We start from the raw sequence: 24795 nt of genomic DNA on the forward strand, positions 1-24795 counted from the left end.
CCGTTTTAACCAATAACCACAAATGCTTGTTTTTTTACACTCTTAATAAGACGGTCCAGTTTAGTGAAGGTATACATCATACTTAATGTCAGAAATAAACCTGACACACAGAGTACTATAACATTGTTTTATTGTCCCATACCAGTAGTACAACATTTACTTGTTTATCATGATAGTAACAATGGATATGTTTTTCATATTTCTTAATTTAAAATGAAGATAGTGTAGTTGCTTATTAAGAAAAATGGATTATAAGTTAATTTATGTTTGTGAGTATTTTGTAATAATTAGATATATATGAAAAAAAGGCTAGAATATGTTTTGATCCGACTACAATTAATTATTTTCCTTGGAAGAATAAAAAAATACTATGGACAAAAATGATATAACAACACAATATGAGATATGACAATTTAGAACTGGCGCCTTTTTGTATCAATAAAGCAAAAACGCATATGAATATAAAGACACATAGGGTAATCTTACAAGCGACGTTGTACTGCTTGATCTTTCACGAAACCTCTCCCTTGAGGTTGTCCTTAGGTGAGGATTTGGAAAGCGTGTCAAATTTTTGGACTCCTTGGTGTTTTTCCATACAAAACAAGGTAAAATATTTTGCCCCATAACACCCATTTATTTTTTCATATAGACTAAATAGCTCATGAAAGGTCATTTACCAAAATTTTAGAAGATTGTTAATTTTCTTTCTTTTGTTTTTGGAAACAATTAATACCAGCAAACATAAGTTAAAAGTCCGAATCAGCCTTTTCCCTCCATATTTTAAATCTCAAATATCTCGAAAAAGAGGTCCATGACCATCAATATGTTTAGCTTATTTTTATCCATAGAGAATGCTCTACCCGCTTAACGTATCAATTTTAAATTCTTGATTTATTAATTTTCCAGCTAACCTCACCTAAGTACATCCTTAATTATTAACATTAAGTTTTTCAGCAAACAAAGCCGGGCTTCAAAGTGATTGTGAAACTACCTACATCTAGGGCGATGTGATCAGTTTTTGATACCGATAAATTATAATGGTCTGTTAAAGTATATCAGCAAGCAATCGGCTTTACCATAAATAAACGAAGTATGCTTCGCTTATTCATCTGATAATTATTTCATACTGGAGCTTCTTATGATAAAATAAAATGAAGCTATCATTATCGTTTAACTTTCCATTTTTTGGTTTAGATGATGTCATCTCACTAAATAGTTCAAAGTTTGGTGACTATTTTAAATGGATCTTTACCATCAAAATTGTAACAAAGGATACACCAGATACAATGAATTACATCTACAAATTGACAGTGACAGTTAGTTGAAAACAAAACTTTTCAACATATATGATTAAAACTTCAAAATTGTGAACTTTCCATTTCTTTGTAGCAACATTCTAACATTGCCTGCATATGGAGTAATATCTCCCAATTGATATGATATTTTACAGCTTGCATTTCATTTCATGATATCCTTGATGAACATATGCTATTCACAAGGAATCTATTCCATGGGTTCAAAGTAGTCAAATTGAAATCATCCCTCATAAATTTTAAAGACGCCACAACGAGTTAATTGACTGTTATGGAAGATCTGTTTCACAGATGACAAAAGATGTGTTTCAATCGTTTGAAACAAATCTGGTCCTCTTTTCCTCGAATATAACCTTGCGAATAAGACTTACCACGGGTTTACACTAAAAAAAAATAGCAATACGACGGATGCCACATTTGGAACCAGATCTGTTTATCTATCTAGAGCACCTTGGACCACCTCGGTTTTTTGAGGGATACGTTTTGCGTTGTCTTTGTTTTTTATAGTGTGTTTTGTATACCTATGCTTTTCTTTTGATCGTTTTTCCTGTTTTGCAATGGCGTTTATAGTTTGTTTTCAACTGACGAGTTCGATCGCCTCTTTCATATCTTTCGTTTATCTTTTTTGACATAGAATCGCCTATAGCATTCCTGTTTTGTTTTAAAATGTTCATAAAAATTTAACTCTTGATTTAAATGTGTTGTATAATTGATGTGGACAATAAACAATCACAAAATTATTGTCTTAACTTCAAGTTTTTAAATTGAAGTTAAATGTTTTAGGCTCTATATTTCATTTGGTACGAATCGTCTTTGCAAATGTTAGTTATTTACTATCGTGTATTAACCCCCTTGTAATACTTAAGGACATGTAGATGTATAGATTAACGAATTCCGTATATTGTAGTAGGTGTATATATGTAGGATTTTAATGTTTGTCGGGATTTTCTTTCAAAGCAACACACGCCAAATAAATGTTCGATGACTTCTTTTTTATGGACCTAAGGGGCGTATGTAATATAATGTGGTTACGAACATGAAAATATGTATAACACTTGTCATAATCTGTAAAACAATAGATATAAGTTTCACCCTTGCTGAATGGACCGAGTTTGCAAATAATTACTCGATTTTTGCAGAAATTATTTCGAACATGCATTTTGTTCTACACAGACACAGTAGACCATTTATACATGTACCTTACTTCAGAAACACACGACACTTTATTCATTTCTTCTCTTCTTTGTAACTTAGGCTGGAAGGTCCATTGATGGAGTAAATCGAGTAATAATTGACGCTGACAAAAATGAATGAACGGTTGTTTCTACCCCGTTAAACATCACTATTTTGTTTAAACCATCCCATACTCCTAGAATAATTCAAACTAAATCAAAAGAAGTGAGGACAACAAACTACACCCAGGGTACAGGGTCTTACTGAGAAGCGACCAAACCAAAAATCAAAAAAACATATAACATAACTTTAAAAAATCCGGTGTATTTTCGTAAACGTCTATTTTCTACAAATTATAAGTTTTGAATTGTTTGCTAGCTAGTGAAATGTATGAAAACCACATATACACAAACGCAATATAAAATGTAGTTTTGTTATTTCAGACAATATAGAGTATAATGAACAGGTGCGAACTTCTTTTTTCATTTTCTTGAACTAAATTGCTTGTTCTAGAGTAAATTGAAATACGTCGTATTTTAAGAATGAGGGTTATTTATTTATGACTTTAGTGGAAAAAACAAGTGGGCATATACGCTATATCGAAGTTTGTGTCTGAGGCGATCTGATTTGTACCCAGTTATTTCTTGTCGTGCTGTTCATGTTAAAAGTATTTAAAAAATTATGGTTTCATATGACTCTTTGCAGGTATTGTGTATTTGTTGATTAATATACTGAGTTGCCATGGATATTTACGAGTGTGTTATTATACAAACTGGTCACAGTACCGAAAAGGAATTGCTCGTTTTGTGCCAGAAGACATTGACGTTAAACTGTGTACACATCTAATTTATGCGTTCGCCAAACTTGATGGCTATAAGTTAGCAGCAGTAGAGTGGAATGATGATACGACGCCATGGAGCAAAGGAATGTAAGTTTACAAAACAAAAACCATCAGAGGCGAATTTAGGGGGGGGGGGGGGCAGGGGCAAAACATTTGGTTGATTATATAGGAAATCCTTGATGCATGACCGGAGCGGGCTCCCTCTTGGGCAGTCATTGAGCCCTCCACTAATGAAAATTTCTAGATCTGCAACTGATCATGTGTATCTACCGTTTTTCCATCGCTTGGTGTTCTTTAACTTGCACAAATAATATCCCCTCTGAACTATTGGAAAAAAATTAACCAATATTGGTCACAATTATCATGTGAGTATTGGTCGTTGATTATCAATACAAGTTCGTCAAAATATGATTTTAGTAATGAATAACATTTTAGTCTGCAATGTTGGAGAGTGTCCATTGGTGACCTAGGTGAGCGACACATGGTCTTTGTAGCCTCCAGATACAGTACTGATAGATATTATATATACCAGTAGTTAATTAAATAAACGACTGGAAAAGCAATTTTTCATTTGAAGTTTTTCAGAACATAATCAACTCATTCATATGTTTTTAATTAATTGGTTTGTCATGATATGGGCCGTTGGTATTTTGTTTAAACTGTTTCATATTATGTCATGTCGTGGGTTATAAAAGCTGACTTTTAACGATATTAGTTTTACTCATTGTTAAAGGTCGAACTGTGACTTATAGCTGCTTACATTCACGCCGTTATATTCATTTTACTCGTTGTAAAAGGTCGGCTGCTTACATTCAGCCCGTTCGGAATCAAGTGGATAGTCGTCTCATTTGTATTCATCCTATCACATTTTAATATTTTGGTAAATCATGTCCGTTGAGCGATAAAAAAAAATATAAGGAGTTGATTTACGTTTTCACATAGCTTTGCCTTTTAAGTCAGCGTCACTCACTTGAAAACAACCAATCGAATTCGCTTTTTCAATAAAAAAAAAATGAAAAATTATTTGTTTACATAACGGAAGTAATAAAAATATCCTTAAAGGTTAATACGGCCAATACACTCTTGTCTTACATTGACCAATAGAAACATTCTATAAACATGTCAATTTGGACATTTACTGAATCATATGACAATTATAAAACATGTTTTTGTCGATGGATTTATTTGTTATGTATAGACCTCAGTGAATAATCTATAATTATAAAACAAGGAAATAAGGTATGATTGGTAATGAGACAACTATCCCACAGAGTCCAAATGGTCTGGATTTGAACAACTATTGGTCGCCAAAGCCATAAAGCCTTCAACAATGAGCAGAACTCATAGCTTTAAGTCAACTAATAAATTAAAAACAAATATGACAGTAAGCAACTATAACAACAACCACTGTTTGTTTTTCCAGATTAAAAAAAAACTTTATTACGGTAACCACTAAATGCTATTTCTATAGTTATTTACGTTCTTTAACTTTCTACAAAATCGTTGATATATATGCTTTAATCAATTATAATCTATATCCTTACAAATCTTATAAGGGCTGCGCGTTTAAGCAAACTTTCAGTTTTTTATTCATTAGACTGTTGGTTTTCCTGTTTAAATGGTTTTACACTAGTCATTTTTGGGGCCTTTATAGCTTGCTGTTCGATGTGAGCCAAGGTTCCATGTTGAAGGCCGTATTTTGACATATACTGGTTTGCTTTTACAAATTGTGACTTGCATGGAGACTCAATGGAACTCATACCACATCTTCTTATATCTATTCAATCTACAAACAGAAATTAAGGAATTTATGGAAACATATGCAAGCAAAAATCTGTTTTCTCTATGAACTGTTTGTACAAGCATCTGAACACGTACTGGGATTAAACTAGTTTTTTTTTAGAAATCATCTCTCCCCCATTTTAATTCTGGACTGTGAAATTGAAAAAAAATGTACATGTATGAAATAACATACAGTAAGCATCCCGATGTACAAAAATAAATAACTTTTATGCCTTGAATTTTCTGGTCTTGTTTAAATAATCGAGATACACTAACTTTAATTCTGTAACAGGTTCATGTCAAAGTAATGAAAAAAGGACACATAGCTTGTTATATACTTATACTTATGATATATATAAGTGTTGTTTTTCGTCCAATTTTGAATTTATTGTTGAAATTTTTATACGACAATTGACATGGAAGCCCCTTAAAGGACTGTAAATCACGCGTTTGCTAAATCAAAAACTAAAGAGTTGTACCAGCATTTAATTGCCAGATGCATATAGTTATTATTTCAAGAGCTATTTTCATTTTTTTCATTTCTGAATCACTTTTAATATCCGATGGTCTGAAAATGGGTTCTTCAAGTCTGTATTTTTTATTTTCTTAAGTCGTTTTTCTCTATTCTTTATAAATTTTGCGCATTATACTCTCAATTCTTTATATTTTATCACCCTACTTTCTTAAAAAAAAAATTATTCGCCTCTTTTCCTCTATTCTTTTTACTTTTTGTCCTTTGTTATGCACTTAAATTAGCCTATTAGTCTCTGTTCTATAAACCCTACCCACATCTTTATATGATGTAACAGTCTATGGAATTCCCCTTGTAAGCATATGACAGGTTATTGAATGGGAATAGAAGCAACTACAGTCCATTGTGCGGCTTTCATTAATTTCAGACAAAAAAAAACCCATACGGTATATAGTCACAAACAAAAATAAGCCCTGCCATGAAAAATATGATACAATTCAAAAGAGAAAACAATTTACAAAACCAAATATGACAGACAAGAACCACCGACAATCAATCGAATTTAGCCGTTGCAGTCCTATGTATTGTAAACCAATGGCCTAGATTTGACCTGGTACACGTCTGTAGCATAGTATGAAGTGAAAGGTCATGTCTGTTCATGTCCATGTAATTATCTTGTCAGCCATAATTAACAATGTATCTTAGTGATTATTTACACGTGTCTTATGTCGTGATATCAATTCATATTATGATTATCAATCATATGTAATACACATTTATTACGTAATATATCGTTTATGTATTTTCCATATGGTCTTTTCTCATATAATTGCAAGTATATATATGTTCATAGATTTTACTTATGCACATAAATGGCCTACATCTTCCTCAGGAATAGATTACCTTAGCTGTATTTGGCAAAACTTTTTACGAATTTTTAATCCCCAATGCTCTTCAACTTTGGCCTTTTTAACTTTTTTGATTCGAGCGTCACTGATGAGTCTCTTGTAGACGGAACGTGCGTCTGGGTTAATATAAAATTTTACTCCTCGTATCTAAATTATGAGTTTTTGTACATTAAAATGTTAGCTCAGCCTCTGCCTAAACAATTAACAATTGAAACATTACATGAATATGATCAAATAATCCATATCGACATAAGTAAGTAAGTAAGTAAGTAAATTTTATTTATAGTCGGGCATGATATGTACAATTCAACAAGGTAAACATGAGCTCTGTAGAGCTCTTAACCGACTTGATATTTAAAACAAATAACAAATTACAAATTATCAGCACATTTGACAGACTACGCATGCAAATAAAACACATGCATAATATAATAGCTAAGCAAACATGCATAAATCAAAGCAAGCAAGCTGAAATAAAGGAAAAGCAAATTGTGCTTTAAATGGCCCAATGACATAAGCTAAGCAAATAATTAAAAATGAACGCAAACAATAAACAGAACACAGGGCCAGAAGATTCCAGCTCTGAGAACAGCAAAGTTAATGTCTACATGAGCTACAGAAGCAGGTTTCTGAAGAACACCATGAAGAAATAAAATGTTTGAACTGTTCCAAAGTTGAGAGGCTCCGTGCATGTTTAGGCAGGGAGTTCCACAACTTTGCTGCCTCAAAGTTAAAACTCCTTTTGCCATACCTTGTAGTTCTTGGTTGTGGTAAATCAACTGTGAGTTTATATCTAAAATTAAATGAGTTATCTTTAAAATTTAATATATTGTGTAAAAAACTCAGGACTGGATTTTGTCAAATTTTTGTAAGTTTCTGATGCCATGGTTCTCATGCGTCTGATTTTAAGAGTGGGTAATTTTGATTGATCAAGTAGTTGTTCATATGATTTATTGTAGTCATTGTAGATGAATCTGAGCGCTCGTTCTTGCAGTTTTTCAATTTTTTTGGTGTTGCGCTCGCTACAAAAATGCCATATGAGTGGACAATAACTTAAGTTTGACATGATGAAAGAATGGTAAATTTTCATGTTTGCCTGTTTGTTCAAGTGTGATCCAATTCTTTTCAAAACATTTAACTGTCTGGCTGCATTTTTTGCATATATTAGATATGTGTTGGTTAAGGTCAAGCTTAAAATCAATCGTTACTCCAAGTAGTTTGACTACATCATCGCATTTGATGTTGTTTCCATTTAAGTTAAAGACTATGTTGTTTTTGTGTGTTTTATTACCAATCGCTATGGCTTGAAATTTTTCTGGATTAGCCTGAATTTTATTTTGTGAGAACCATGAGATTAGTGAACCACTATCTTCCTCCAAGAATTTAATAACTGATGCCAAAGAAGATCCAGATTTTGAAAGGGTATTATCATCTGCATAATCATATAACCCACAGTTTTTTACAAAGAGAAAAATATCGTTTATAAAAATACTAAATAAAACTGGGCCTAGTTTAGACCCTTGTGGTACACCTTTATAAATGTTAAGCATTTGACTCATACTTTGACCAATTTTAACACATTGTTTTCTACCAGTCAAATAACTATCTAGTAATTGGAGAGAAGATTCACTCAGACCATAGTGTTTTAACTTCATGAGTAATAAATCCTGAGGTAAGCAATCGAACGCTGTACTAAGGTCCATTAAAATTGCTGCAAGATATTTGTTATTGTCTAAGGCTTTCTTCCAGTCCTCAATTATTCTTAGTAAAGTGGATTGACAGCCGAAACCTGCTCTAAATGCTGCAAGAAATGAGCTAAAAATATTTTTGAAATGTTCCGAAAGTTGCGTCTCAATGGCTGTCTCAAAAAATTTGGAAATTGAAGGAAGTACACTCACTGGTCTGTAATTACCTTTTTCAAGTACACTGGGTTTTTTATGAATCGGGACCACCTGGGCAATTTTGAGTGAGTCTGAAAAGACTGAGGTAGACAAAGACAAATTTACAAGATCAGTTATTGGTTTTGTAACTACAGGTTTAGCATAGTGTAGTAGTTTTAGTGATACCTGTTGCTTTTTTTACGTTTATTTTATTTATTCGCTTCAAAAAAAAATGTTCATTTACTGGGTGAAAATTTAGTGCTGATGATGACAAGTTGGTATATTTTTTTTATAATTGCATCGATACTTGGATGTTTTTCATCGATAATGATGTTATTATCACCAATGTTCTTCGCTACATTAAGAAAGAAATTGTTAAATATCTCACAATTTTTTTCCTGGTTTGTTTCTATAGCCATGTTTTCTTGTAAAATGATGTCTTTGGTGTTGGCGCACCCTTTATTCGTAAGAAAGGGTTTAACCGTAGGCCAAAAATCTTTGCCTTAGTGCCGCCTAAACATCTTTCAATAAAGTAGGTGTTAACAGATTTTTTTTCCGACGTAGTCGGTATAGTTCGGGTTTGTGCCCTTTGAACTTAGGGACGCTTAACTATGGCAACAGAATACGCATGCTCGAAAATCCTTTCTGTGATCGGACAAAATGCTGTCATGGTGGGTGATTTGGTTGTGTTTGAAAAAACGTCTCGTTAATTATATTGTGATGGAAAGCAACTGAAAAGCTATAAATATTTGAACTAGATCTTACAAAGATTTATATTTTTATTAGAATATTGTTTCTCCAATAGCTCTTTGCATCCGTGACAGCTGTTTGTTCGGGACAATTATATAATTTTTAATGTAAACTTTGTTGTACGAATGTACATGACTTTTAGAACGCACCTACGCATGTGAGATTTCCGCGGGGTTTTGGTGAATGTAAACAGAAAGATACGAGGACCGAGAATACTGAACACAAACAGAGAAAACGTTATTTAAATGGTATCTTTGTGCTTCTGAAGGTTATCGAAATGATAGTTTTAAACATAATACTCAAATTTAAATACGTCGGATATCTTTTTTAAAGATAGTTCTTGTTTAATTTGGTTACAAAATTCCTCTGAGCTCTATATGTAATGCAACTATCCGTTCTTTTTTTATTTCTTCTTTCACAATTTTATTTACATTTTAGGTATGAACGATTCAACAATTTGAAACTGTCAAATCCATCATTAAAAACATTGCTGGCCGTTGGTGGCTGGAATTTTGGCAGTAAACCTTTTAGTGATATGGCTTCTCAGCCAAGTAGAAGATCAATATTTATAAACTCAACAATTGAGTTTTTACGGAAGAGAAATTTCGACGGACTAGACATTGACTGGGAGTACCCTGCAACTCGGGGCGGGCCTCCGCAAGACAAGATGAATTTAGCCTCATTAATGAAGGTAAGTCTACATATATATGGGAGGTATCATTGCCTTGTTGTTTTTTCTCTCTTTCCCTCTCTCTCTCTCTCTCTCTCTCTTTCTATTTGAATGATTCTTGATTGCCCCTCCCCTTGGATTCAATGTCATTATTGTTGGTCTTTCACTTTTATGTTCAGTCTTATTAACAATATTCCACGTCTAACATAGGTTAAAAATGTTTCTGTATTTACGAGATTGTGATTCATCTTCTGGACATTTAATTTTTCATGACGACTTCATCTCTTTTGTTTTCTTGATTTATCTTAAATGTCTGAAAAAGTTACATACAAAATTTATAAAAATTACTTCGGCGATGTTTTAGTATACATGTAATATTTTTTAAGAAAGTTTTCGGACATAATCATGACTTGGTTCATCAATCACAAAATATGTATGTTATAAATTAGATCTAATGATTAATGATATACAAACTCATATCAATAATTAATATTCTCTTCTGCAAGGTCTACTTCGTTACATAAGTTCTATATTCATATTTATATAATTACATAAATTGATGGTTCATGATATTTGCTGTCATATTGCTTCACAACACACAAACAATTCACAAATAAAACGAGATGTTTGTCTGAATGATTTTTTATTTCAAGCCCAGAATATAGATATGTCATGCTCTCTGTCAAAATTAATATATAATAAAGATACAATTTCTGAAGAGGTCTTTTTGTTCGGTCTGACACACACAACAGACGGTTCAATATTTATCCAACTCAAAATCGACCCAAAGTTTAAACGAGTTGTGACTTAATTCCATAATTTGGAATCTGAAGCATTCTGGGTAATATTCTCAAATAGCCCACAACGAACTCTGTGACATGATAACAATGTCTTGATAAAACATTGAAACGATTTATGAAATTCTCCATACTTGTTCTTCTTCACTTTCGGGTATGGGTCTGGGAATTACACCAAATAGGGAATACAGCAGATACCAACTCGGTACGGGGAATGTACCAGATACCATCTAGGTACGGGGAATACAGCAGATACCATCTAGGTAAGGGGAATACACCAGATACCATCTAGGTAAGGGGAATACACCAGATACCATCTAGGTAAGGGGAATACACCAGATACCATCTAGGTACGGGGAATACACCAGATACCATCTAGGTACGGGGAATACACCAGATACCATCTAGGTACGGGGAATACACCAGATACCATCTAGGTAAGGGGAATACACCAGATACCATCTAGGTACGGGGAATGCACCAGATACCATCTAGGTAAGGGGAATACACCAGATACCATCTAGGTAAGGGGAATACACCAGATACCATCTAGGTACGGGGAATGCACCAGATACCATCTAGGTAAGGGGAATACACCAGATACCATCTAGGTACGGGGAATACACCAGATACCATCTAGGTACGGGGAATACACCAGATACCATCTAGGTACGGGGAATACACCAGATACCATCTAGGTAAGGGGAATACACCAGATACCATCTAGGTACGGGGAATGCACCAGATACCATCTAGGTAAGGGGAATACACCAGATACCATCTAGGTACGGGGAATACACCAGATACCATCTAGGTAAGGGGAATACACCAGATACCATCTAGGTACGGGGAATGCACCAGATACCATCTAGGTAAGGGGAATACACCAGATACCATCTAGGTACGGAGAATACACAAGATACCATCTAGGTACGGGGAATGCACCAGATACCACTTTACATTAACATCAAAGTCTCAGAAGACAAATATATAAACACTGTGTAGCATCACCATCGAATATAGGTAACTCCAAAACCATGGAAATACAAATGTGAAATTAGATGTCTTGCGGACAAGTAAAGTGATGTAATAGTAATTATAATAGTGCAGCCCCTATTTAGGGCTGATCAGGATCCTTAACTGGCCGTCTTTCTCTCTTCGAATCGCCAGAATCTTAAATGGGGATACCTGTTAAAAGAAACATGTGACGTTTAAACTTGTTAGAACACATGTATCCTTCAACTATTCATTTAACGTGTTCGTAGAACAACAATATGTCACATTTAAGCTTGAACAATACTGTATTTCGAAACAATCTATCGTTTACATAAAAGAAAGTCACGTAAATAAAGCGGATAAACTGTACGGCGAATCGCGGCGAATTGTTGTTTACTGTACGGGTATTTAATTTAGAATAGGTACTATTTGCTTTTTTTTGGGTACCCATATCCGGTGGTTATGCTACATAGTGTGAAGAGACAGTGCAATTCAAGACTTTAATATTTGACTAGAACACACCCGCGAAATCGCGGACATTCAGAGTGTGGTTGAAAGTATGTTAAGTGTTGTAGGATGTATTTGTAAAAGATTTAATGACTGGAGAATTATCAAAAGTCATTGGTACTTGGGGACAGGGCAATTGTTTTTCTACCCCTCCTCCTTTTTTTCCAAACTTGATTCCCAATTTTTTGTTTTCAACATGAACAAACATTTTATATATTATGAACATTCATTACTATAAATAAAGTGTGTTTGCTTTTTACTATCAATTCACAGTTTACTTATCAATCCACGGAGGTCATTGATATATTATTTAGACCCTCTCTATTTAATATACTTAGTGACCCGATTAATTTTTGTATAAGATTTTATGACTGGAGAATTTCAGAAGATTTATCAAAAGTCATAGGTAATTTGGGACAGGACAATTGTTTTTTTTTTCGTTTTCCTCCCAAAATAACCCATACGGAATAATCAAAAGAATGGATGACAAATGGGACTATGCAGGGTACCTATAGGACACAGAGGCATAATGATCAATTTATTGTGGAAGTGGAAAGAAAAGAGAAGCGACACACAAAATGAGGTCTTCTCGTTTAATAGTATAGATAGATAAGAGATTGTGACCGGAGATAATTGATCTGACCTTATGACCAGAAGAGAAGGTTGTATTTTACTTGAGCCCCATTTCGTGTTCTAACTTTCATTAACATTTTAAAGATCTTTGTATAGATATACTATATTTTCACCAATTTATACGTCTAGTATTTCACGAATATTATTTTTTTCTCAATTAGGAGATGAGAAAAGCGTTTGAAAAGGAATCAAAATCAACAGGAAAATCCCGTTTGTTACTAACAATAGCTGTACCAGCTGATGAAGAGAAAATAAAAAATGGATACGACATAGAAGCTATTTCAAAGTATGTTTAGTCATGTACAATTTGAAATGACTTAAGACTATACGCATCATATTCCTTCATTTATACCTTTGAATATTTTTTTTGATAAATCAAATAATTAAGAAATTATGTTCCGAAATCCTCTTGCGAAGTTGACCATAGCTAAATTATTTGAAGGTCAGTTATTTTCATATAGCTACTAACATTTTTTCCTTATTCATATATCCCTTGGTTTGAAATGTTTAAGTTTCATGGTTCCTGATGAATATAAAGTTAGAAAAGCGCTTCGGACACACGAAATGTAACCATAAAGTGTTATTCTTATCTTGTAAGCAGTTGTATAAAGAGTTTTAGAATAGTAAAACCGTAACAAAATATGTCTTTGTTTATATATTTATTAGCTACTAGCATTGTTACTTTTTTATTTAGTTAATTTGACACATTCCCCGTTGCCATTCTCTATTCGAATCGGAAATATCACACGGGTTATGAATTTAATTTTGAAGATATTCTTCAAAATCAGCAAATTCACATCAGTTTCTGTGTTATTTTCCTTTATTCGTTGTTTTATTTTATTATATTTTATATATGCATGTGTCTTTAGAAAATATCTTTCTTCAAATGTTCTTTTCAATTACCAATGTATGCAATTTTTTCAGAAGCAATCTTCATTTTACTTTTAAGTGGAGAATGAGAAACAGATAACTTGTTTAAATAGAAATTTAAGCTAGAATGTATATACATGTGTTTTATTACCATGTATGTTTTTTCTCCAGATCTTCAGATTTTATCAATATAATGACCTATGATTTTCACGGAGCATGGGATCCAATAACAGGCCACAACAGTCCGTTGTTTCCTAGAAGCAAAGATATGGGGTACGCAGCACAGAAAAACATTGTAAGCGGAATTAAAAGAAGGTTTTATTATAGGTTATTTGATCATTGAGAGAATTATTCATTTGCGTTTAATGAAATTATAATATTGTTTCAACATGTTAGATGACTGGGTTTCATAAATAATTGTATTTAACATTTATCGGGATCGAACGTGAAATGTCATCGAATTTTTGTTTGCCTTGAGTAACACTAGGGATCGCACTAGCAGAGCAACTGAAGATCTACTGACCGTTTCCCAGACTTCTAGTAGCGCCCCTCCCAAAATAATTTTGGTGAACTTTGATTTGTGTTGCTTAATCCTTGAAAATATTTAAGAGTTGCGAGCAGTTGTTTGTTTCATTTCACACTTTTTCTTAGACTTATTGTTTAGGGGTTTCCTCGGAGTCCCCCCCCCCCCTTTATTGTCCCCTTAAGGCTGTGCCTTTATGCATTAACCTTCCAAAGTTTGTTCAGTGTACAAAATACAACTCAGATAATTAATGCTTACGAAATAAACTCGGATACCGGTATCATGACCACCTCGGACGAATTGCAAATTAAACAAGGACGAAAAATTGAGAATGGAAATGGGGAATGTGTCAAAGAGACAACAACCCGACCAAAGAGCAAACAACAGTCACATTTTGCAAAATTACGAAACTACGAATCTAACTAAGTGATGTTTTTATTTCAGAACTGGGTTTCAAATTATTGGTTTAAGAAAGGTACACCAAGATCGAAAATTATCATTGGCTTTCCTCTGTTTGGCAGAGGTTTTACATTAACAAACCAGAACAGCCATGATATTGGATCTAGGGCAACCGGTGGATCGATTGCAGGGCCTCACACTAGTGAAGTTGGATACATTGCTAATTTCGAGGTAAGGGAACGTTTTTAAAAGTAATCCTTTCATAAAAACTGAGGATGTTAATGACCTACATGACCAGACAAAAAATAAAGCATTTAAAGTAACCGATGATTTATAAGCAGCTATGTAAGCAATTTTCAAATTAAGATTGAAAAAATAATCTTAATGCATAAGTTCATTACTGTAAACGACTTAACACTGCATGCGAATGTAATGTCTGAACTAAGATGATGCGTCGTCTGTTTAAACTTATACTTTAGAGTTTACTAAAATGAAATGGAAACATTTCTAGGGGTTATGAAAAAAAAAATGTGAATTAAAATAGAAAAAAATAAATAAAAAAAAATGATAAGATAACCAATTGAAAAATAGAATAACAAAAACCAATCTTTTTACCTATTAATGATTAAGTTTAGGTCGGTAAAAAGACCAAATACCAGACAATTATTAATCTCAGCAAGCTCATTAGGAACACACTGATTTCCAACAATAACGAAGGTCATGTGAGAATGAACATGAATTAGTTACCCATACTCTATATCGAACTTGTATGAAATATCTGCTCTCGAAAAATAAGCAATGATCTCCAGTGAAGAAGAAAAACAGTAGCTTAATTAGGAGATTTGAGGTAGGGACAGCTTATCTACAAATCTGATAGAGACGTTCCTTGATAACTGTATGATTTTCTTTATAAACTTAGATACAAACAATTAAAAAAAAGATATTTAAAATATTTTATTTATTTAGGTTTGCAAGATGATAGCTGATGGTGCTAAAGTATACAGAGACACAGAACAGAAGGTTCCATATCTTGTGCAGGGCGACCAGTGGATAGGTTACGATGATAAAGAAAGCTTTACTGAAAAGGTATTACACACATTAATAGTAACATCATTCGGCATACATATAATAAATACTTTATTTAAATAATAAATACTTTATTTAAATAATAAATACTTTATTTAAAGAGGGTAAAATCAGTTAGTACAATACTAATCTCCCCTGATGCCCTCTGAATAATTCAAAATGTACAATAATATAATATATACATTTACAAACATACTTGTTATGCCAAAACAAAAGGCGGAAAACATACAGAATAGGTTCATGAACATATTTTGTTAATGTCAGACGTACAAGATAAGTTTATGGACTTTTATATAATAGGTAAATTTTATTTTATAATTACATTTTTAGTTTAGAAACAAGAAATTATAAAAACTTTTTTTGAACTGTTCTATCGTTTCTATCTTTTTTTATTTGAACAGGAATACTGTTCCAAAGAATTGTACTGGAATATTGAAATGTTTTTTTCATAAAATTTGTTCTCGGATGTGGTATGAAAAGACAATTATTGTCTGATGAACCCAAAGAATATCTTACATTAACATTTTGGTTATTGTTAAATAATTGACAAAGATAATCAGGTGCAAGACTATTTACACTACTCTTTTGTGATATGTGATTCTTGTTTGAAAAGATAACCATCCTAATTGTTTAAATAAAGTTTTTGATGTGTCATATGCATTGTTAAGAATGATTTTGGCTGCTCTTTTTTGCAATTTTAACATTTTTTCAACAGTAAGATTACATGTTTCAGTCCATATTGTACAACAATAATCAAAAAGAGGAAGTACATAAAAAATTATCCATTATAAAATAAACATAAACCTTTATGTGGAATATAATGCTTCAATCGATTTAGTAAACCTAGATATAGGAAGATGTGGTATGAGTGCCAATGAGACAACTTTCCATCCAAATAACAATTTAAAAAAAAGTAAACGATGATAGATCAATGTACGGCCTTCAACACGGAGCCTTGGCTCACACCGAACTAAAGGCTATAAAGGGCCCCAAAATTAGTCTAGTACTAATCACAGTACATACTTAGTTTATTTGTTGATTTCATGAAAGACAATTATAGATTATGATGTCAAGTAATTTTTTACTGATTACATTTTGTAAAAGAATTTTACTATATTCTATCTTTAAAGTATCTTGTATACTCGGAAGTAAATTATATACACTGAAATCAGGCAAACGCCGGTCGTCTATCTATCAAAAACTGTAGATGAAACCAATTAGTTATTCACAAATCCTTTGCAGGTAAAACCAAATAGCTTAGATATGTCTTTAATTAAGTTTTTATGATTTCAGAAAATAAAAAAAATAATATCACATCCTGTTGATAACCTTATTTGATTACGGATTTTTATATGAAATATTAATTCTAAAGCTTTAAGATTAAAGAGAAAAAAGATAAAGGAAAGGAGATGATATTGACAGTGCAATAAAAAGTCAAATTAAAAAATGCAGGCAACACTACAAATACATTGTAAATAAATAAAAAATAACCCTCATGTACCCTACTAAAAACAAGGGATGAAATCTTACAATATGTTTCCTTTTTACTTTTTGCATTGTTAAGTCACGAAATGTAACGTGATATAAAGAGGCGAGGTTATTTTGTTAACATTTGTCTAAAACAAATCATTCTACTCTCTGTTTAATAACATTAACGGTACCATTTTTTTCGGCACCAGATGCGCATTTCGACAATACATGTCTCTTGAGTGATGCTCGTGGCCAAAATATGTAAAATCCAAACCTTATATAAAAGATGAAGAGCTATTATAAGCCAAAAGTTCCAAAAAGTATAGCCAAATGCGTGAAAGGAATCAGAGCTTTGCATGAGGGAGATACATTCCTTAATTTATAATAATTTTAAATATTTTTGAACAGCAAATTTAATAATACAAAAATTCCGTATTTTCATGCCAGTACTGGGCTGGTGATAGATACCCTCGGGGACTAACAGTCCACCAGCAGAGGCATCGACCCAGTGGTAGTAATAACATTAACGGTACCAATTTTTCTGCACCAGATGCGCATTTCGACAATACATGTCTCTTGAGTGGTGCTCGATCGTGGCCAAAATATGTAAAATCCAAAAATTAAGCTGTAAGCTGTTTTGATTCTAGCCTTACTTGTGATCCCTATGCAGACGAAAAGCGGAACTGGTTTCCTTAATTATAAGCCTGATTATCTTAAAATAGTTTTACCAAATTGCAACAATTTATACGTTTGACTCGAATTTAACATATTTGAAAATTTATAAAGATAAAGAAATGCTGTGTAACAACAATATATTAAAAACCACCAAATTATTTTTTCAGGCAAATTGGGTAAAACAGAACAAATTTGGTGGTGTAATGTTTTGGTCATTAGCATTAGACGATTTTACTGGTTTGGCATGTAAGACTGGTTCTAAATATCCAATGATATCAACGGTCAAACGTATTCTAACACAAAAAGATAAAATAGGAGTCAATACCAAACAACAAACATCTAAAATACCATTAACATCGGATACAAATCTTGATAAAACAGTCACACCTATTTCATCTGCTTCATCTGCTTCATCTGACGTCACTGTTACGTCACCAGCTTCACCACCAGCCGCCAAACCATTCGTATTAAGTGCACTCCCACCGACAAAAAATTCAAAGGTTGACGAGAAGCAAACAAACCCATCAAATTCTAATGGGCAACTCAAAGCAAATAAAAACGCAAACTCATCTGTAGACAAAGTAATAGTAGGAGCAGAAAAACGATTAACGACATCAACTAAAGGCATGACTTTAGAAGATAAGAAAAAATCGTCTACGTCAGCCCTTACAACTACCATTGGTAACCAAAAGCTAACAGAGGAAAACAAAACTGTTTCTTTAGTTCAAAGTGTCCCCCAAACACATTCAGATGAACGTGCAACAACTAAGGAAAATACTGACGCGAAAGGTACGAAACCAATTCCGGGCAAACTGTCTAATGAAGCAAAATCTAGAACTGCAGAAGAGATACAAAGGAATAACAATACTAAAGATACATCTAAGATATTCAACAAGAAATCTTCTATCAATTCAACCAGTTTGAACCCAGATGACTTGCAGGCAAAAGAAAAAGAAATGAAAACAGAGAGTACCGACAAGGAGACTGCTAAACTGTTAAAAACTCAAAACAATAGTAGTATTCAGAATGCCGTACGTAACACTAATATATCAGCTTCCGTAACAACAAATATAAAAAATAAGGAAATTACAAACACAAGTCAAAATATTTCAAAACAGATTAATACAGAAGAATTATTGAAGAAAGCAAATAGTAAACAACAAAATCTTTCCCCCACTGTGAGTGGATCTGTTATGGATACAATCGATAGAACACCCAACACAACGGAAAATAAAATAAATAGAGTGCAAGAGACAGCAAAAACAATGGGTGCATTAAAGAAAGGAACCAATAAAGGTAGAACAATGACAGAGTCTTCCTCTTTGAAGGTCGCAAATGGTGGTGATGATGAAAGTAGTAAAAGAATAAATGAAACGGTTACACCAGAACTAAAGGAAACGGAAGTACCAAATAACAGTTCTAAATCCAAATCAAATTCGTCTGTAAGTGAAAATGGTTTAGATGCTGCTACTAAAAGTTTCGAGTCGTCAAAGACCGAGACAAGTACCACAGAAAAGGTATCTGCAAAAACAAGGAAAATATCAGATAGCACTCAATCAAGAAAAAAGTCAAGTAAAAAGTCTCGAAAAAAATCAAGACGAAATTCAAGACAAAATTCAAGACAAAACTCATCACTACAAAATGGTCAATCATCAATACAAGAATCTACAAATCAAAAATCGTCTGGAAAAGTGTTGTCACAGTCAGACTCAATATCCGGTGAGACGAACAGGACAGGAGTGAAACAAGAACTGAAATTAGAAAAAAATGAGAGTAAAGAAACCATACGAATGCGACGATCTAACAACAATTTTGATTACAATACACATTTTCGGAAAAGGTCCCTTCTTCAAACCACAGAAGTTGGAAATGGGGCTAATCCAGCAGGATTTGGTTCAGTGTTGAGTTCTCTATTAAATATAGTGTCAAATTTTGCAGTAGGGGGAAGAGAACGTTCGGTCCAGCAACCACAAGGATCTAACACCGGCGGAAGACGTATTGAACCACGACGAATGAGTGTTACACCCAGTCCATCTGCTAATTCAGATTTGCAAAGACGTTTTGGAGCTAGGAGACGATTATCTGTAACTCCTAGGCCAACAGGTGTTCCTAATTCTCAAAGACGTCTAGAGGCTAGGCGACGACAGACTGTCACACAAGGACCACCTTCTCGATTGCAACAAGCATTACGATTACAACAAAGGACAAATGCTAGACAAAATCAACAGACTGGGACAAATGCTAGACAAAATCAACAGACTGGGTCAAATGCTAGACCAAATCAACAGACTGGGACAAATGCTAGACAAAATCAACAGACTGGGTCAAATGCTAGACAAAATCAACAGACTGGGACAAATGCTAGACAAAATCAACAGACTGGGACAAATGTTAGACAAAATCAACAGACTGGGTCAAATGCTGTCGACCCAACTTTTAACACGGGACCAATGCAAAATCAAAGACAAACGACAAACACTAGACAAGATCAGCAAAACAATGCTAATGCAATTCGTATAACAAATAGACGACAGTTACAAAATCAAAGAACAAATAATGTTAGGCAAGGCACCCAAGTCAGCTCTAATACAGCAGCTAATTCACGAAACAGAGGGCAGTTGCAAAATAGGCAATCGACACGAACAAGAACCCAAATACGCAATGGTACACCGGAGAGCACCGCCCTATTTCCGTCGGTCGAATCTACTAATAGTAGAAGAACCAATGCAGATGTCAATCCAACCCGACCTACACAAATGAATAGTGTAATGCGGCAAAGAAATGGAAATGCTGTTCAAAATAACGAAATACGTTTGTTGCAAGCAAGACGAGGAAGCAGGCTCAGAAATGATAATGTAGTTCGGACTAATAACATAATTCCATCTAATTCTGGGAACGCGAATCGTTTAATGGTTTCTCGAGATAATATTTTAGAAACCAGATCGCCATCAGTAATACAGCGAAATGAAGACGCGACTCGTCAGCGAGGAGGCTTCACTCGTTCACAGAAATCTGTACAAAATAATCCCAATACAAATCAGCTGCGTGATTCCTTTTTAAATCAGATTCCTGATCTACTTGAAAATCCTCCAATAAATACATTGGATGCAACAAGTCTTCAAACAGCTTTACTTCGAACTCAACAGCGAAGTGCTAACCAAAACAATCTTTCAGCAAGAAGAAATTTAAGACGTCCGCTGTCAAACAGACTGCATAATCTAAGACAATCTTTACCAGAGTCAAATAACTTGAACACATTTTCACTACTTCATAATAATCAAATTTTTAGAAATCAGTTGCCACAACTAGGAGCTGAATTGGATGTCACTGAACTTGGTATAGTCCAAGGAATCCCAACAGCATCTGCGCTAGGTTTACAACCAATAAACCCCACGATGGGCACGAAACAGTCAACAGAGGGTGGTCGGGTCTCATCGAATAACATTACATTAATATCGAACGATAAGCAAAGTAATAGGGGACAGCAGCCAGTTAGGAATTTAGGTGTTCAACCAAATATTGATGCTAAAAGAATTATGCAAAATGATTTGATAAGTCGTCAAAGAATGTTAGAACAGCAAAACAGGATAACAGGCGGAGACAATCAGATTGCACTGTTAGAGAGACTTTTAAGCCGTCAGGTTCTAGGCAGTTCCAACGGATTGACGAGAAAAGAGCTTAATGAAATGTCACAGTTACAAGGGATGATAAATAACCAGTTGAATAGAAACAATGCTCAGCGTCGGTTGTCTATGGAAAGAATAAACGATAATAGTCTACCTACGTTTAACCAGATAGTGCCTTTATCTAGCAGTGCACAGCGTAGAAAGTTTGACAGCGTTAGTTCGGCCAATAGCATTCTTTCTAATACTAGAATGGAACAGAATATTGGTAATGAAATGTTGGCAATTCCAAATAAATTAGCCCAGAGACCACGAAATAAACTTCCAACTACTCAAGAGATGACACCAACAAGTAATTCTTTGAACAGTTTGCGTTTTGAAGATTTGAAGCTTGGTACAGATACTAACGATCTAAGTATGAACTCTGTTTTAAATCAACTGGAGAATTTTAAATCACAGATTAGTTCTACTTTGCCTCTTTCGTTGGAACAACAAAAAGAAACTCCCACAAAGCAAACAAACATCACTGTCAAAAAGAAAACATCTGGCATCAAACCAGTGATACAAAATCAATCAAGTAAACAAACAGGTAACATTGCAAATATATTGAAAGATCGATTTCCGCAATTAAATGCAAATCAGATAACAGCCTTAACAAATGAAATTAAAAGACAAGTAAAGTCTGTTGTAAAATCAAATTTTTCAGAAAAAGTGCGCGATATGCCGTCTCAAAAAACATCAGTAATTGCAAAACCGAGTTCATCTGTTCCACACAAAATCACGGAAAAATTCCAATCTCGTGGAAACGAAAACAAGTTGGTAACTCAAGTAAAGGAGCCAAAACGACAAAAGAACAATGAAAATTTTAATCCGATACAAGGACTGGAAATGCTTTCACAAAAACGTCCAATAAATGTCGGGAATACAGTAAATTTGGAACAATTGCGACAAGAATTAATGAGAAGTGGTTTACCAGGAAACTTAGTTATTCAAATTAATCCATCACCTCATCTAAATGGTAGATCGGATGTAAACTCTCTGCTTTCCTCTCGAAGATTAGGAGTAGCAAGAGGACCACAAGTTCCATCTGTAGACGTACCTAGTGTTCGAGATCAAGTGGTTAGACAAAATAATAACATACTATTGCGAAATCCATTCCGGAAACAGCCTCGTGTTCCGCTTGCACTAATTACAACAACTCCTACTCCCCAGCAAAAGATAGATGCTATTCAATCTCCCCATGAACTGATTATTAAGGAAAAGGGAACGCAAGCAATTGAGTTATCAAACTTGCCGTCGACGCCATCTTCATCTCCAAGACAACAATTTCGGGCTTCTAACCAAACAGTAGTTTTAGGAAGTCGGTCAAAAGCAAAAACTAACCTGCCGAAATCTGAAGTTTTATGGAAATGGCAAGTGTAAAACTTTAATCTGAACTTTGTCAGATCCTACAAAACACAATTGACTTGTTTGTATCAGTGAAGATTTCAAGATATTTTATATCAGACTTAACGAAACAGTGAAGTACGAAAAAGTGTGAATAGAGCTAAAATACACAAACTTAATGCTAAATATAATCAAAATACTTGTGTACGATGAAAGTTGATTTATATACTGGTTCATACTTTTTTTTATAGTGAGACATTTTACATAAAATCTTTATAATTTGTGCATGTTGTTTTGTAGTTATAATATATGTTAAAAAGGATGGATAGACCAAGGACGAACATTGAAAAACATATACTTGCAAAACGTTGTACTATTATAAAATACATTACTGTTAATGAAATGAATTTTGCTACACAATATTATCGTGTTTTATAACGTTCTGTAATCAGCTTTACTCTGTAGAATTTGAATAGCCAGATCAGTCTAAGGATTTTCGATGATTACGTGAACTAGATCAAATATGTAAACTCAATTTGTGCATGACATCTCATATCAACTCTTGCCTTTTATTGAAGACCTTTTATTATCGATATATACCCGGGTCGTCAAGATATTGCACTACTAATCTTTCTCAGTTCTCAGTATTATTCTTACAGTAAAAATGATCTTCAGAAATATTGTGATGAGGTATAATAAGCCGCCAGTGTCAATCAGATGAGGATTATTTTGATTTGAAAAGATCTTAAATCTTCAATCAAAATTTGTTTAAATTTGCAGTATTATCAAAACTTTAATTTTTTCTACGCTTTGTACTACTTCTACTCAATCGAATAATCGACTACATCGTCACATTAAACCGAACTTTAGAAAAAATGAAAATGTAAATATAAGTTTCTTGTTTTATGTATTTAAAACCTTACTTTGTGAATAACCAAACTGATTCCCAAAACAAAATACACAGAAGATAATACCATATGTGAACGACAACATATTTGTTCAGTTTTGAGGACTGATATATTAGGAGACATTCGGTATTTTAATGGCTATTAATCGTGCACCATTATTGACCGTTACAGGACTTCCATTGATGCTGTAAGAAATGCGGTCAAACAGAGGTCAGTTTTCCGATTGTCGTTGGATACCAATTTTCGTTTCCAACTGACAAACACATAATCATTTACTGTATATATCTAAAGTATTTTGTTTATCAACTTTCCCTTTTTGAATCAATAATAAAGTTATGACTTTATTTAATCGTTTATTTAGACGGTGCAAATTTTTGAAAGACAATTATATGACTATAGTTAAGATGTTCTGTAACTTGTTAAACACTTTTCACATTCTCAAGGAATATTTCCAGGTTTGTGATGCTTAGTCTTTAATTTTCTATGTTGAATTTTGTGCACTATTGTTTGTCTCTTGGTCTTAAATTTTCTATTTTGTGTTTTGTGCACTATTGTTTGTCTCTTGGTCTTTAATTTTCTATTTTGTGTTTTGTGCACTATTGTTTGTCTCTTGGTCTTTAATTTTCTATTATGTGTTTTGTGCACTATTGTTTGTCTCTTGGTCTTTAATTTTCTATTTTGTGTTTTGTGCACTATTGTTTGTCTCTTGGTCTTTAATTTTCTATTTTTTGTTTTGTGCACTATTGTTTGTCTCTTGGTCTTTAATTTTTTATTTTGTGTTTTGTGCACTATTGTTTGTCTCTTGGTCTTTAATTTTCTATGTTGTGTTTTGTGCACTATTGTTTGTCTCTTGGTCTTTAATTTTCTATTTTTTGTTTTGTGCACTATTGTTTGTCTCTTCGTCTTTAATTTTCTATTTTGTGTTTTGTGCACTATTTTTTGTCTCTTAGTCTTTAATTTTCTATGTTGTGTTTTGTGCACTATTGTTTGTCTCTTAGTCTTTAATTTTATATGTTGTATTTTGTGCACTATTGTTTGTCTCTTGGTCTTTAATTTTCTATTTTGTGTTTTGTGCACTATTGTTTGTCTCTTGGTCTTTAATTTTCTATTTTGTGTTTTGTGCACTATTGTTT

General features: G+C 33.5%; 1 protein-coding gene across 1 annotated transcript; it reads left to right on the forward strand.

The window, feature by feature from the left end:
- Nucleotides 1–101: 101 nt before the first annotated feature.
- Nucleotides 102–23326, forward strand: LOC139511418 (uncharacterized). Its single transcript, XM_071298128.1, has 8 exons — nucleotides 102–269; nucleotides 3192–3414; nucleotides 9558–9810; nucleotides 12884–13008; nucleotides 13764–13887; nucleotides 14560–14745; nucleotides 15481–15600; nucleotides 17913–23326. Exons 1-8 carry the CDS (start codon nucleotides 245–247, stop codon nucleotides 22788–22790), a joined length of 5934 nt encoding a protein of 1977 aa, XP_071154229.1. The 5' UTR covers nucleotides 102–244; the 3' UTR covers nucleotides 22791–23326.
- The last annotated feature ends 1469 nt before the right edge of the window (nucleotides 23327–24795 follow it).

This window comes from Mytilus edulis, chromosome 2, assembly GCF_963676685.1.
Source record: "Mytilus edulis chromosome 2, xbMytEdul2.2, whole genome shotgun sequence".
NCBI lineage: Eukaryota > Metazoa > Mollusca > Bivalvia > Mytilida > Mytilidae > Mytilus > Mytilus edulis.

What these genes read in the sequence shown, in the direction of transcription:
- LOC139511418 (XM_071298128.1), top strand. Translation starts at nt 245, where the DNA reads ATGGATTATAAGTTAATTTATGTTT. An exon ending in ACGCCATGGAGCAAAGGAAT is followed by an intron (nt 3,415 to 9,557) that starts GTAAGTTTACAA and finishes TTTACATTTTAG; the next exon opens with GTATGAACGATTCAACAATT. An exon ending in GATACATTGCTAATTTCGAG is followed by an intron (nt 14,746 to 15,480) that starts GTAAGGGAACGT and finishes TTATTTATTTAG; the next exon opens with GTTTGCAAGATGATAGCTGA.